This window comes from Mastomys coucha, unplaced genomic scaffold (assembly GCF_008632895.1).
Source record: "Mastomys coucha isolate ucsf_1 unplaced genomic scaffold, UCSF_Mcou_1 pScaffold21, whole genome shotgun sequence".
Taxonomy (NCBI): Eukaryota; Metazoa; Chordata; class Mammalia; order Rodentia; family Muridae; genus Mastomys; species Mastomys coucha.
The window spans coordinates 114,656,214-114,672,130 of record NW_022196904.1 but is presented as its reverse complement, the minus strand read 5'-3'; the positions used below and the strand labels follow the sequence as shown (position 1 = coordinate 114,672,130).

Genomic DNA, 15,917 nt, shown 5'->3' with positions numbered 1-15,917 from the left:
CAAATAATATTTCCTACCTTCATTGTGTAGAAGCCATCTGATTTCCCCTTAGTAATCTGGATCAGCCTCCCCCACCCCCAAACACTTTTTCCTTTCTAAGCCTATTGGCTTAAGGGCATTAGAAGCCCAAAGTGACCAGAGGAAGTCTGAGCTTCTAGTTCAAAGGAAAACTTTTCTGGCTCCTGGCAGAAGCACTCTCTACTCTGGAACTGAAACCTTTAGGCCATAGAGCTTAGGTTCTCAGGAGTAAGAAGCAAAGGTTTTCCTAGAGGTCATTAGAGGTGATAGTGAGTGGGACTGTCCCTTTCCGCCCCTTAATGCCTGGACCAGGAATCCTGCCTATGGGAGAAACGGACTGATTGAAAGCCTCTGGAAAACCCCACCCTGGTCCCCCAGGCTGCAACCTAATTGGTGCTGTGACTATGTCTTCAAAGGGCCATTCCATCTTTCTATCAGGCTAGCTGCTTCAGAATGGTGGGGAACATGATACAACGAGTGGGTCCCATGATAGTGGACTGACTGTTAAACTTCTCTGGCTGTGGAGTGAGGGTTACATTCACATTGCCTCACCTGAACCCATGATACTCAGCCAAAGGGAAATGGGTAAAAGAACTGTCAGAAGATGTTGAACCCTTCATGGTTTGCTTGTTTGGAGTTGGGCATTATCTAGTAGCTGGCAGGCGTGGTCACTTCTTAGCAGTGTAGCTGAGGCTCTTCCCTTCTGGAAGAAAAGCTAGCTCAAGCCAGTTGCTGAAGGTCCCTCTCTTTTCCTCTTGTGTTTCTAGGAGAGAATCCAGAAGCCAAAAGCAAAAAGCTACGCTACCAAGATGAGGCTGACCAGAATGCCCTCCGGATGATGACCCGGCTTCGAGTCTCTTGGTCCATGCAGGAGGATGGGTTGCTAATGCTCTGCCGAATTGCCAGCAATGTCCTCAACACCAAGGTACCCCCCATCACCCCAGGCCCCTGGGAACAGCCCTTTGCAATGCCTTGAGAGGTATGGCTCTGGACTTGTTTCCCATTCCTAGAGGCTGCCCAGAAAAGCATTTCCCAGAATCCCATGCACTTGTACTACCAGCCTACATTTCTCCTAGCCTTCAGATGCATGTGCACTTCTGCCTGGCTGTAGTGACGTAGGTCATTTTTCTCTTGTCTGCCCATTCCTTCTATGTTGTCTGCCTGCAGAGGTTGGTGTGTTCTATACCATGAACCATTGATTTCCAATCTTGACTCTGTAATTTTGGTACCCATGGACCCTTGGAGCAGCTGTACCCTAAGGCAGAGACACTCCACATTTGTTTTCCTGGCCATAGCCCTATGCACTTGTGTTCCAGATTCACTGTAACATCCTTGCTTTGTTTTCAGTCAGCAAACCCTTCCTTGCATCTAGTGGTGGCAAGTTCCACAGCTCAGCCAGAGTTCCTGCGCTTCACATTCCCATAGCACCTCAGCACCCCTGGTTCTACTTCCTGCCAGCTTGATGTGTGCAACAAGGCATGAACGAACTCATGCTTCTTTACAGAGGGCAGCAGCAGGGCATGAGCTCCATGTCAGCAAGGTCAGGGCCCCTGCAGGTAGAGTGATGCCAACAAGGACAGCAGTTCCTAAGTGCTGATCTGTCCTCATCACTACCACACTGGGCCAGAAGAAGCCAGTGAGAGCCTGCATTGCTTTCTCCATCCTGTTCTGATCCATTTGTCTCTAGTCCTTGTACCCCACCCTCTCCTAAATTTCATCCCTGTTTATTCCTAAGGAAGATGGAGAGATGTTGTACCAAAGGCAGGGCCGGCTGCTAAGGCCTGGGTCTCTCTCTTTCCCCAGTGCAGAAAGGAGGCAATGTATAAATGTAAATGTATTTTATTGTAGGAAGGAGAAAATATGCTGGTCAAGTAGAGAGAAAGAAAGGAGAAGGAAGGGAGAGAGAGAGAGAGGAGAGGAAGAAAGCAAGAGAGGAACAAAGCAAAAGAAGAGAGAGGAAGAGGAAGAGAGGGAGAGCAGAGAAAAGAGAGCTAGAGAGTGAGAGAGAGAAGAAGAAGAAGAGAGTGAGAAGAGAGAGTGAGGAGGGGACAAACTGCCCTTTAGATTGTATGGGGCATGGCATGCCTGGCTGTGGTCAGATGACTAGGTGTAGGGTCCAGCTAGAATGCTGGGAGCTTGGGGCATTGTCTGCCTGATAGAGCACACATCTCCTGCAGGGGCATCTTTGAGGGGTTGTGACTGAAACAGGAACCAAAGACTCAGGAGTTATGGCCAAGCTTCTGCAAGCAGAAATTACCCACAGGGGTCCAGGGCTCAAAGCCAAGTACTCGACTGAGCTTAAGTTACCTGAGCAGACCACTGCCCCACAGAGATGTGCCCATTGCCATCCTGAATTCTTTCTGCTAACTTCTCACATGGCTCTTTATTGCAACACTGGTGGCAAGGAATGCCTCTCCTCCCCCATCATGTAGTCAACCATTCTTCACTAGAACTTGATGACATCTTATTAGAGTTGTTAGAAATATCACCGTCTTTGAGGACATGTTCTGAGCCTGCATCTTAGTTCATTTCTACCATCTGTGATACAGATGATATAGATGTTACAGATGCACATGATACAGAATGGCTCTGAGAACACAGAATGTTTCAGTCTTTAAAACTCTGTACCTCCGCAGCAAGGGGATCCCTTTGATCCTGGAAGTCAGAAGGTCCATGTCAGTCCTGACTATACAGAGAAAACCCTCTCTCAGTGTGAAAAGGAAGAAAGAACGCTATACCAAAGCACATTGACTCTTAACTTTACCTGATACTAAGGCCTCCCTCTCAGTGCTTGCCAGAACACACAGTTCCATAGGGTGTGGAAGGCTTGACCTGTTTTCCTGTACTCAGACCTCACTTGGCACAATGTAGCTAGGCAAACATGAGGTGAGCCCTTTGACCTCCATGGGGAAACAGGCTCCCAGGATACATTCATTCCCAGTCATTTCTGTTAGCTGTCCTGGACATGGGCTCTGTAGATACTAACTATCACACTCTGTATTTGGACTAGGTAAAAGGACCATTTGTCACCTGGCAGGTCGTGCGGGACATTTTGCATGCTACCTTTGAAGAGTCTTTGGATAAAACATCTCACTCAGTTGGACGAAGAGCTCGCTACATAGTCAAAAATCCCCAGGCTTTTATGAACTACAAGTAAGCCATATTTACAACTAGGTTGTACCTAGACCCTTATTCCAGCATTCCAGCTAGCTCCCTTTCTCCCCTTCCACCCAACTTGTTCAGACTCGGGAGTGGAGTCCAGATGGAGTGACTTGAGTACAATGGCTGTCCAGGTGTTGGAATCTGGAGGTGGTTCTGGGCACTTCCATGTACATCTTATAGCTTACCCTTGGAAGCAGATGCAGAGCAAGGCTCTCAAGGCTGCTGGTTCACTGTGTGTCTGCCCTGGTTATCCCCATGCATAGAGGTCAGGGACACTGACTGGTGCTGCTTTGATCAGAGCAGTCCTAGGAACTCTTCATGGAGCTCACTCTTGAGAAGCATGACAGACCAAGGATCACTCAACAAAAAACACTGTATCCCCTTGGCAGGACTGGTCGTCCCCAGATACTTTTAGGTGGGGCCCGGGTCTTATGGGGACAGCAGGTACCCAGGAATCACAAAGCATCCTCTTGGCTGCAAGGTCAACCTACCATCTCCTTATAGGCCTCTGGCCCTTCCCTGGGAGACTCAGGAGAGAAGGCCAGAGAGGCTCTGTGAAGTTGGGAGATAACTATAGCATACTCCCAGTGCAAGAAGAATTGGGTAGGGTGAGAGGAGAGACAGAAGAATCTCCTATGTTGTTCTTGTTCCAGATTATACGGGGAGCCTGGGCACATAGTGATTCTGCACTGCAAGTCACCTGTAGTCAGCAGGCCGTGGAATGGCCAGCCCTGAGGGTCTCCACACTACATGCCTAGGGCCTTTCTTATACGAAGCTGCTTTTTCTTATCTGTAGAATCCTCTTGTTTCCTACCTGAAAGAGTTTTCTCTGAAGGAAAAATACCCACCTACTCCTATTCTTCAGAAGAGGAAACACCTCAGAGAGGTGTGTCAAAGTGGTAGAGAACTGGCAGAGAATAAAGTCTGAAGCTTGGGCTCCCTAGTCCCAGCATAGCCTGGGAAAAAAGAAAAAAAAGGGGGGTTTAATAGTCAGCAGGCCTGGGGTTCTGTCCTCCTGTGTCTGTCTCCTGGACTGTCTCCTGGGGATGGGGTCCTGTGCTCACCTGGAAGTAGGATGATAAAAAACAAAGTCAGCTACCTTTTCCTTTCCCTGACAGCAGAGATGGTAGGCTCTAGCTGGCTAGGCCTTTCTGGTGGACCTGTTTCTCCTTTGCCATGTTCCACTTTCCTCACAGACACGGACAGGCTGGCAGGTGGCCAGCAATGCTGTGCCCAGCAGCTCTGATAGAAAATGGTGGTGTACATTCATTTACAAGTCTCACACACACACACACACACACACACACACACACACTTTTGTTGGTCCTACCCAAATCCCTGTGATAGGGTAGGGCTGAGGGAGAATATTATTGCCCTCAGTCTCTTCATGGAAGATAAAAGCCAAATGGAAAATGTGAGTCTTTGACCAGCCTGACTTGGATTGGGTGCCATTCACTACAGGGTACTCATGCCCCAAAGCTAGTTGTCCCACCCATGCTTAAGTGAATCATAGCTCCCAGCAAGCGGAAGCCAACAGCTTCCAATGTTCGAAACGGGAGGAGGGTGCAACTTGCAGCAGCTCTGGATCTTCCCTCCCACAGGGTCTGCCTGGCAGAAGTGTACCAAGATAAGGCACTTGTTGGAGATTTCATGAGTCGGAAGGGTAACTACGAAGACCCAAAGGTAGGTCTCATGCAGTGGCAGAGTCCAGTGCACCCTGAAGATGGGCATTGAAGGGCTGGCTAACCCTCAGGATCATTGATCCTGACTCTGGGCATCAATTTTAAAGATGACCACATATGACTTGCTACTTCCAAATGCTGTTGTGCTTAGGGTCTGGTTTGTTAAGAAAACAAAGAAACTCTTTAGAAGTTGCAGGCAGAGTCTTTGAAGCTGCTCGGGTGGGCCAGATGGCAACTGGAAGGAGGTAGCTTTGCTGTCTCAGACACTTCGTCCTGTGTTGGACCTGCTGCCAGGGAAGCCAAGGGAAGCAAACATGGCTGCTCTTGGAACAGATGGAGACTGCACCGGCCTTCATCACATGGGACAGGCAAGCCTTCTCCCAGATGAAGAAGACATAGGCATGAGGCGATTCAAGAGGGTTGGGAATGCTGCAGTGCACACACCAGGCAAATGCAGCCTCATGTGGCTGAAGACCTCACCTCTCCTATAAGCCATGCAGTCCTGCTGGAGTGGTTTGACACACTGCCTCATCCTGAGAGTCCAGTCATACTGTGTCCCCACACCAAACCATAACATCTCTACTAATGAGAGAGTCTGAGTACAGAACAGTCAGCAAGCATGTCTGCCCCGAGGGCCTCTTAGAAGTATCTACTCTGAACTCTGACCTGGGAAGCGGGGGTAGCTGAATAGATGCAGTGAAAGAGGGTCACAGCCCCCTTGGAGCATGATGGCACCCCGGGTTTGCAGCCAGACAGGGGCCAAGGCCTGCCCAGGACCAGGGAAGAAGCCCATCTTCTCTGGCTGCATACATCCCAAGCTTTTAGGGGCTTGAGCTGCAGGAACAGTATGAGACTGAGTGGAGGCTTATCTGTGGCAGTGCTCTGCCTGAGGCAGCTGCCCAGAGTTGTACAGGAGGAGCTGGAGTGGCCAGCTTATATGAGGCAGCCAAGGAAGACGAAGCTGAGAGAAGGCTAGTGTGTCCATGTGCATGGTGGGGGCAGTATCAGTCATGTTTGCATCTCCCCTCTGGCTGGGGGAGGTGGGCTGTCAGTGTCACTCGACTCATGGACTCAATTCTTGGCATAGCAGTGAGTGTTCACCACTCAGGTGACACATGGCCTCAGGATGGGGGTAAGAAAGACAGCAGGCATGTGGGATGTGGCTGCCAAGGGAATTTGCCCATGGTACCCTTGGTGTACACACACAGCCTCTCTCTCATGAGAAGGAAAAACATCAAGCTCTTGTGTTGCAGGTTTGTGCCAAGGAGTTTAAAGAATTTGTGGAGAAACTGAAAGAGAAGTTCAGCTCTGGACTGAGGAACCCCAATCTTGAGATCCCTAACACACTCCAGGAACTCTTTGCCAAGTAGGTGCATTGTTGTCAGGGGCAGAGCCTTTCACTGTGCATGTGCGTAGCAGACGTTAGCCAGCTGGACAGTACCTGCCTGGCTGTACTTGCCTTTGCAGTTGACCCTTCAAGGACCACCTGACGTCAGGTGACCTGAGGTTCCACTTGTCCTGGCACCTATATTTTTTCTCCCACTGAGTCCTTGCTGCCCACTTACCTGAGGTTCCACATTACATGTGGCTTTTGCCAAGTTTGTTGCTTTACTTATTAGATAGCACCATAGCCAGATGTCAGACCAGCTGCATCATCCACCCTGCACAGCTTCAGTCCTGGAGAGGCACAGGCCTCTGTCCCCAGGCTCGGACCACAGCTCGAACACTGTAAGTAGGGCCAAGGTTCTTACCAGGTTGCTCTCATAGCAGAGCCTATGCTCTCTGGCTCAGCCACTTGTGAGGAAGGAGAGTAAACCAGGCCTGTTTCCACAGTGGCATCCACCCTCATGGAGACACCCTTTGGTCTCAGGGTTTCAATTGGGAATCTCTCTAAGGTTCCTTCAATAATGAATATGGTGTCAGTCTTTCAGATCTCCATGGTAATTGCCCTTTTTTGTGTTTGGTGTAACTGAGGCTAGCCTTGCACTCACTATATAGTCTAGGCTAGTCCCTAACTCTGGGCATTCCTCCTGCCTCAGCTTCTTAATTCTTAGGGATTATGGGCATGTGTCACCATGCCCAGCTCTACCTTTTTTCTGGGGTTTATTCTTAATTGGCAGTAAAGCAGTTTCTAGAATCCCCATGCATGGATGTATGGTTTATGCAAGTGATGTTTTCACATATGTGCATTCAGACAAGAGGCCAGTTGTAATCCTGAAAGAAGACAAGTGAAGATTTAAAAGCAGAGCTCTGAACAGTAGAGGACGAGCGAGTTGCAGGTGTGGCTGATAACATTGACTTGGGTCCTGCGACTGGGGGCCAGGCAGAACAGACACTCCTTCCCATATAAGGAAAGTGAAATTTTCTGTCAATAGATTTTAGGTAAAATTTTTACTATTGCAGAGTTGAAGTTGTACTTTAGTTTTGGTGAGACCTGTGGTTTTAACCGTTAATTCCATGAATTTAGATTGACTTGAGTTTCAGGTGAGGTGATATTGCATAAAACTCACAGAAAGGAGAGGGAATGTTCTATTCTTCTGCCATTGACATTGGTGTTTATTTGCATTATTTATTTGTGCATTATATTATTTCTGTGGTATTAAAGGTTAAACTTGGATGTTAGGCTGGGCAAATACTAATAGCCCAGAGCAAACCCCTAGCCCTTCAGTTTTGGTGGTGGTGGTTTGTTTGTATATTTGTTTTTTGAAGCAGGGTCTTACTTTGAATTCAGAGCTAGCCTTGAATTCATATCCTCTAGCCTCATCCTCCCAGATACTGTATTATACTGTGTGTCATCATATCCAACGTACTTTTCATTGACAGATGATAATGGTCTATATTTATAAGGCACCTAATATTTGTTATATGTCATATGTTACTAATTATGATCTGTAAGCACAATACATCACTAGAACTCATTCCTCGGCTTCACTGTAACCTTCTTCCCTCTGCTTGTCCTTCTTCCTGCCTTCAGTCTCATAGCACCTTCCTATTTGGTTTCTATGAGATCAGACAGACCTCCAGCACCTACCTAAGAGCCAGGTGGTCGTGGCAACACAGAAGGCAGGGACAGAATTCCTCAACAAGCTGGCTAGCTAGACTAGCTGATCACCAAGCTGCATGTGCCTGTGAGAGACCCCTGCCTCAGTAAATAATGCAGAGAGTGATTGAGGAAGATACTCCTGGTTAACCTCTGACCTCCACACACATACACATATACTTGCACACACATGTGCACTTGTAAATACCTATAAATAAGTATATCCATCTCTCTCTCTCTCTCTCACACACACACACACACACACGTATCCTGGTACCCCTGCCCATCCATGTGAAACCACTATGCTTTGAAAGAGCGCACTGACTTTCCTGATCCTCAAGCAGTTAAGAGTGGACTTGTTAGATGGGTGAAACCTGGTGGCATTTCTGCATGTACTGAGTTCAAGTGTTGAGCCCTTCAGCAATGAGTGGCGGCTATAAGCAAGTGTCAGCTCAGTGGAGGACTGCTCTGCCCCAACATGCTTTTCTGCCTCCTATGCAGATACCGAGTGTTGGCAATCGGGGATGAAAAGGACCGTGTCAGGAAAGAGGATGAACTTAATAGGTAAGTGCCATGTCTCACTATAGCCCGGATAGAGATCTAGGGCCAAATCCAGCCTGCCACACAAGCCATGTTTATTTGATGTGCTGTCTGTACTCTTCCCTTCCTGTGCTAAGAGGTTTTAATAGAGCCCATGGAGTCTGGCCCTTTATAAAGGAAGTTGGCCAAGCCCTAACTTCAGATGTCATCCACCTGTCTTACGTGAGCTTGACCCAACAGAAGATGTTTTTTTCTCATCTCATATAAGCAATGTTCAGCATTTGCAGTACAGAATGATCCTTTTTTCTCGTTTAGAATCATGGATAGAAAAAGCACAACTTTACTAGCTGGTTTAGAATCTGGCTCCCCACCATATTGCCCCTTACCCGTTAAGTGGAGACACTGTCTTACTCTGTCTCTCACACTGGCCTGGAACTGGCTCTGTAGGGCAGCTGTCCATCTCAGCCTGAGATTACAAGCAGACATCTAGCTGGGAACTGGGAACTCTGTGTGTGTGTGTGAGTGTGTGTGTGTGTGTGTGTGTGTGTGTGTGTGTGTGTGTGTGTGTGTGTGTGAGACAGAGAAAGTGAGACAGACAGACAGAAACAGAGAGACAGAGAAAAACTTGAACAATTAGTATGTCCTAGCAACTGCCATTTAATTTGATTTTGTGACTGCTTCAGCATTCATAGCAATTTTGTGGGATTGAAATGTCTTAACTAAGGATTCTTGTGTGTATACTTCTCATCTCAGGAGTGCTGCTGTGGGCAGCAGCCTCCTACAGCCTCATACTTACTGTGTTTCAGTGTGGAGGACATCCACTACCTGGTGCTACAGAACCTGATCCAGAGCACACTGTCCCTCTCTAACAGCCAGTCCAACTCTTGCCAGTCCTTCCAGGTGGGTACTGGCCTCAGCACAAGAGGCCCTCGGGCCCTTAGGGATCTATGTGGGCGCTCAGCTCACTCTGCTCTTCTCAGCTGTGGCATCTCAGGGGCCCTGAATGCCTTTCATTCTTGTTTGTTAAGAGTATTGACTTGTGTATTTGTTGTTGTTATGATCAAACCTAAGGCTTCCTACATGCTGTGCAAGCACTCTCTTCAGCATGCCAACCCAGTAAGCCTGTGCCTCCCTGTCCCTGGTTCTGATTCAGAGGCCCTGGACCACTGTCTCATTGTCTTTTCCTGTTGTTATGATAAAGTATTCTGGTAAGCAACTCAAGAGGAAGTCTTGTGCCAGAGAAGTCAAGAAAGAAAGAACTTGAAGCACATAGTACCTGCAATCAAAGACAGAGTACAGAATGCTTGCTGAGTTTGCTGCATGGTTCCCAGCCAAGGGATAGAGCTGCCCATAGTGGGCAGGCCTTCCTTCCTCAATTACTGTAATCAGGATAATCCCTCATGGGCATGCTCAGAAGTCTTCAGGTGATTCTAGAGTCTATAAAATTGCCGGGTGGTGGTAGCGCACGCCTTTAATCCCAGCACTTGGGAGGCAGAGACAGGCAGATTTCTGAGTTCGAGGCCAGCCTGGTCTACAGAGTGAGTTCCAGGATAGCCAGGGCTACACAGAGAAACCCTGTCTTGAAAAACCAAAAAAAGAAAGAAAGAAAAATTGACATTTAGCACTGGTTGTCAGAGGCTCTTTTCATGCTGGTATGTGCCCTGCTGGAGCTATAGACACCTTCTAAATAAGGCTTGTGCCATAGAACTAGAGAAGTTGGAACTGCTGAAGGAAGATGCCAGATTTGGGGTTTTGTTGTTGTTCTGAGATTTATTTTTATTTTTGTGTATGAGTGTTTTGACAGCATATCTATCTGTGAGCCACATGGAGTACGTTGCCCACAGAGGTGAAAAGAGAGAGTCTGGAATTAGATTTGCACACAGTTGTTAGGTGCAATGTGGGTTGTGGGAATTGAACCCAGGTCTTCTGGAAGAGCAGCCAGTGCTCTTAACCCATTTTTTGAGAGTGTACACCACCATGCTTGACAAGAAGGTGTTTTTGATACCTTGCTTCAGAGTACTACCCTGGCCTGGACTACGCAGCAGTGATCATGCCTCGGCTGATCCCAAAGTACATTTGATCTCTCACCTGGTACACTTGTGTCCCACAAGGACACCTAGGACCCCCTGTATCTGAGAGCACCAGAACACACTCACTTTTTTCCAGGTAGCACTTATTTCTTGTGCCTTTTGATACCCAGAAAATGTTCATAGTTTTGAGTGAGAACCTGGTTATTGGTGTAAACTGTCTCTTGGCCTCATGGGCATTCTGCAGCTGGAGAACACAAAGCCCTATGTAAGTCTGAGCTACAGAGAGAGTAGACAGTGAGGCAGAAGTCCCAAGTACTCAGCCATGGCCACACCAGGTCTTTTTTGGGCTCATACATAACTTAGAGAGAAAGCGAAGGTACTTCAGCAGGGAGTCCAGGCCTGTGAACTGCCCCAGAGAAAAGACAGCTCCCACCTCCATCTCCAGGGATCTCTAGGCTCAGATGGAGGTGTCTGGGACCAGCTTTGTACCCCAGATGCTTAGGAAGTCATATGAGAAAGACTGCCTGACCACCCTTCCCCCAGAGCAGGCAGGATGCTTCTGTGGCTCCCAGACGGTAACACTGAGGACCCAGGGCTGTCAGGGCCTGCAATCCAGGTTCTCAGACAACTACAAAGATACTTTCCTGCGGCAGCCTCAACTCTCAGGATCCAAGTAGGTAAACCCCACCGTCTTCTTGGTCAGTGTGGTCCAGCACACAGTAGCAGTGTCTGAAGGCGGTCAGTGTGGTCCAGCACACCGTAGCAGTGTCTGAAGGCAGTCAATGTGGTCCAGCACACAGTAGCAGTGTCTGAAGGCGGTCAGTGTGGTCCAGCACACAGTAGCAGGTGTCTGAAGGCTGCACCCTGCAAATGGTCAAGAGCAGAAGTCAGAGAAGGCTGAGCCTCAGTGCTGGCTGCAACTGTTTCTCCACTTCTTTGTGGTTTTTGTTTTGTTTTGTTTTTGAGACAGGTTCTCTCTGTGTAACAGTTCTGGCTGTCCTGGAACTTATTAAACCAGGCTAGCCATGAACTCACAGAGATCAACCTGCCTCTGCCTCCTGAGTGCTGGGATTAAAGGCATGTGCCACCACACCTAGCTTCTGCCTCACTGTAGTAAGGTGAAAAAAATTGGAACCTCATTCTCTGCCCCATGCAACCAATGCAGTTATTCCCCTGGGGTCTAACTATACACCCACGTCTGACAGTCAGACTGCCTAGAAGAATCAGTGTGGACCTTAGATGGCTTCTTCCAGGAGATCCCTCCATGTGACACAAGCCCCAAATGACCACCCAGCTGCTCAGCAGTGAGGTCACTTTGCTTTCTTGGTTTCACTCTTCCTCACAGCAAGGCTGTAGAGTATCACTTGGCTCTCAGTGCCTCAGTGTGCTCTGCCACTAAGAAACCCCAGGACACTACCATCCAAGAGCCTCAGAGCCTTAGAGACATTCAGGCTGCTTAGCTGAGCCAGTCTTGCTGTGAGTGTGGCTCCTTGCAGTTTCGATGCTGCCACGGCTTGCTCCCCTTCTAGCACCTCACCCTTCCATCTGCTGTTAACAGATCTTCCGCCTCTACCGGGAGTTCCGGGAGCCTGTGCTGGTGCGGGCCTTCATGGAGTGCCAAAAGAAGAGCCTGGTCAACCGTCGCCGTGTCAGCCACTCCCAGGGTCCCAAGAAGAACCGTGCCGTGCCCTTTGTGCCCATGTCCTACCAGCTCTCCCAGTCATACTACAAGTGAGTATGTCCTCAGCCCAGGAGGGATTCTCTTTCTGCCTGTCTCCCATGAGGAATGCTGCCATGAAGCAGGTGGGGGAAAGTTAGTAGTTTTGTAAGCAATCCAGGTAGCAGCGCACCTGCCCAGTGGGCTAGCCTTATCTCTCCCCCATTCTTCTCAGAGCCCTTTTGCACCACTTGCACACTGTAGGGCTGGGTGGGATGCCCTCAGAACCTCTATACTGCCAGTCCCTGACTACAAGTGTGGGAAGCTCCTCACTCAGCATATCATGCTAGCCTCAAGTTAGCAGGGGCCACGTTTGGACACAACAGGTCCACCACTAGTTCTTTAGGCTTCTCCCATTGCAACTCTTCCTACCTCCAGGTCCTCACCTAATGACTTATGTGCTCCTTTGCTTCTGGGGTCCCTGCTCCCTGGGCTTTTGTCAGAGGATTGGCCTCTGCTTACATCAGCAGGCAGTGAGATTGGGCGCATGTGTTCTGTCAACTGTCACAAAAGGAGGTTCCTCCCTGGGTCAGCAGCTGTTGGCATGAGGCACTGCAAGGTCTTTAGTTTAGATGAAAACACTAGCCCCACCTTGGATGTATAAGGTGAGTGGGGGAGAGATGTCTAGACTGCATTGGGTGGCAACACTGTCTCCCATCACAGTGGGCAGGAGTGCTTCAGACATGAGGGTGCAGGCTGTTTTGAGTACAGTGACTTCCACAGAGTGGCCCAGCACAGGCTTCAACAGCAGCTCTTCAGTGGCACCTCCTTTCTGCCTTGCCTGCAGGCTTTTCACCTGGCGATTTCCCACCACCATCTGCACCGAATCCTTCCAGTTCTACGACAGACTACGGACCAATGGCATGCTAGACCAGCCTGATCATTTTTCTTTCAAGGACCTGGATAGCAGTGACTCTTCAAATGACCTGGTGGCATTTTCTTTGGACAGCCCTGGAGGATACTGTGTAACAGTCCTGGCCCTCTTCTCTTTGGGCCTCCTCTCTGTGGATGTCAGAATCCCAGAGCAGATCGTGGTGGTGGACAGCTCCATGGTGGAGAGTGAGGTCATGAAGAGGTCAGAGCCCAGGGCAGTGCCACCGTGCATGTGGCTCTGCTCACAGATTCTTGAGGCATTAGGCATTAGGTCATTTCCTCTCATTGTTGTGGGACCACCAGGGTTACCTGTTCAGCCATCCGGTCTGAGCATGTGGTGTATGTACATATCCTTGTGGGAGTGTAGACATGAGAATGGATTCAACTACACTGGCTGGCCAGTGAGTTCTTGGGATCTAGCACTTGGATTACAGACCTGTCCCAATTTGGGACTAGGAGCTGCAGGGCAGTGTCCAGAGAGTTTTCTGTTGGTACCTTCTTAGAGGTCACAGGAAGTGCCACAGGGAAGGATATGAGCCCAGGGCCCTTAACTGTGGCAGAGCCAAGCAGGCCCTTCATGGGGTGGGTAAGGGGGAGGCTTTGGGTGGTGACAGAAAAACGGGGCACCTCAAATGAGTGTTGTCTGTGACAACAGTTGCCACTTGGTGATGGCTGTGTGGGACAGGTCCAAGGCCAGGCACTTAGTTGTCTTCTCTTCTGCAGCTTGGGGAAAGATGGTGGCTTGGATGATGATGAAGAGGAGGAAGACCTGGATGAAGGTTCAGGGCCCAAGCGCCAGGGTGTGGAAGTAAAGGCCCATCAGGCCTCACACACCAAGTACCTGCTGATGAGGGGTTACTACACAGTGCCTGGCATGGTCAGCACTCGCAACCTGAACCCCAATGACAGCATCGTGGTCAATTCCTGCCAAGTTAAATTCCGACTGCGCAACACCCCTGCATCCACCCAGCTTGGGCCCACTGGTGAGTGTCCTGCCACACAGTTCAGGGATGGGGCAGCTCTGGCATGCCTGGCACCCTGGCCAGGCATACAGCCCTGGAGCTTTGAAGAGTGGCATTGTGTCTATAGCAGACACCTCATTTTGCCTGTCTATGCTTCATGCTTCTGATCTCTTGTGATACTTTCAGAACCTCAAATCCCATAGTTTATGACACTGTTAAATCTTGTCCTTTATCTCTTTGCTGTCAAAGGTAAGACTTCAGCTCCATTGCCACCACCCACCTCCTTCGTGGGTGCTGATCATTTAAGAAGCTCTAGATAACATATACCTTTTCTCTTTGCTGGTAGAGGATGGGATTGGAAGGGCCCTGCCTTCTCTACCCTGAAGCCAGTTGTCCTTTGTATGATCAAGCTGGATAGTGTTTGCTGTCACTTTTTACCCAGTCTGAACTTTATTTTGTCTGAAGTTTGAAGCACGCAAAAATACTATGCCAACCTATAGGTTGTTATCTCAACTAAAGAAGCCCTCCTGGCTCCTGGAGTCTGGGGCACCACTCAGGGTTAAGGAGTAGGGAAGACATGAGATTTAGGAAGGGCTCAGGCCTGCAGTCTGATCTATAGTTACATGCTAAGAGTCGGCCTGCCAGGGCCCAGTATGTCCCCGGAAGGTTACCCCATGGCTCCTTAGGGAACAGTGAACTAGTGCTGGAGCAGATCTTGCCTCAGACAACCATATGTGTTGGTCCCAAGAAGGGTTTCTGTTTGCTGATTTTTCTCTTCCTTCCTGGTCTCAGGGTTCACAGCCACACCACTAGAAGAGCTCCAGGCTGGCCCTTCTTGCCTCCCTGCCTCCTTTACCAGCCTGGTGGATCCACAGCTGCACACCCGCTGCCCAGAAGAGTTTGCCCACCAGATGGCACAGTCTGGGTACAGCCCTGAGGATGTGGCTGCCTCCCTAGAGATCCTGCAGGCTGTGGTAGCTGCTGACTACTTCGGGGTTGACAGGGAGAAGCTGAGCAGACAGTTCTCTACCTTGGAGAAGATAGCGGACAATCGCACCAGGACGTTCCTGGACTATATCCAGGTGAGCTGAGCTCCAGGCATACAGTTGCAGAAGTGATGCCTGCCTGTAGTTTCCCTTTAATTAAATCAATTGCTATCACATACCCCCTAAACTCTATTAGCCCCCAGATCTAGGACCTGGCTGAGGCCTAGAGTGACTATCCCTCCTTGGGATAGGCCACATCCTCCATGGCTCTTCTATCAGTTCCCCCTCCCCCCAACTCAGAGGTTTCCCGTACTCCCTGGATTTATCTCACTACCTGCCTGGTCCCTTGGACATGCTATGTAACCCTTGGACCCAAAGAATATCATTCTACTTGCTCTGAGCAGCTTCTGGGAGTAGGCTGCAGCTCAGTGGTCTGATTTGAAGGCTCCCATGTGGGATCTTTTTTGTAAGAGATAAGGCTGACTGGGGCCATGTAGCCTCCAAGGACCACTGCAGGAAACCCAGCCAGAATGAAGGCCAGCATGTGTCTCTGAGAAGCTCTTAGCTCAGGGAATACTGTTTCCATGGTTTAAAGTGTTCTTTGACTGACTGTAGCCTTGAAAACTAACTGCGAGCCCTCACATATCCTCAGGCTGTGGAGAAAGAGCCTGCTGACCACAAGAGGGTTGTAAGCCAGGCACTTTCTGCTGACTTTAGCACCCTAGTCAGGGTGCAAGGCCTGGGTGCTATCTGTCAGTGAATTTGAGTTTATAGGAGAAAAGGAGTGCTGGTGATTTGGGGGACACTCCCTACACAGAAGCAAACAGTGAGGTCAGGTATGACCTAGACACAAGGGAGTTTTGTGATCTTGTTGAAACAGTGACCGCCCCTGGGACTCCCAGGACAC

General features: G+C 49.3%; 1 protein-coding gene across 1 annotated transcript in view; it reads left to right on the top strand.

Annotated features, from left to right (window-relative positions):
* Positions 1-15,917, top strand: part of Gtf3c1 (general transcription factor IIIC subunit 1) — a 66,605-nt gene that overhangs the window by 47,034 nt on the left and 3,654 nt on the right. The window contains exons 24-33 of the mRNA XM_031388222.1: positions 786-943; positions 3,029-3,171; positions 4,782-4,863; positions 6,116-6,228; positions 8,404-8,466; positions 9,249-9,342; positions 12,031-12,203; positions 12,977-13,264; positions 13,786-14,045; positions 14,817-15,106. Of these exons, the coding sequence (XP_031244082.1) occupies positions 786-943; positions 3,029-3,171; positions 4,782-4,863; positions 6,116-6,228; positions 8,404-8,466; positions 9,249-9,342; positions 12,031-12,203; positions 12,977-13,264; positions 13,786-14,045; positions 14,817-15,106 (1,664 nt within the window). The remainder of the gene's footprint in view (positions 1-785; positions 944-3,028; positions 3,172-4,781; positions 4,864-6,115; positions 6,229-8,403; positions 8,467-9,248; positions 9,343-12,030; positions 12,204-12,976; positions 13,265-13,785; positions 14,046-14,816; positions 15,107-15,917) is intronic.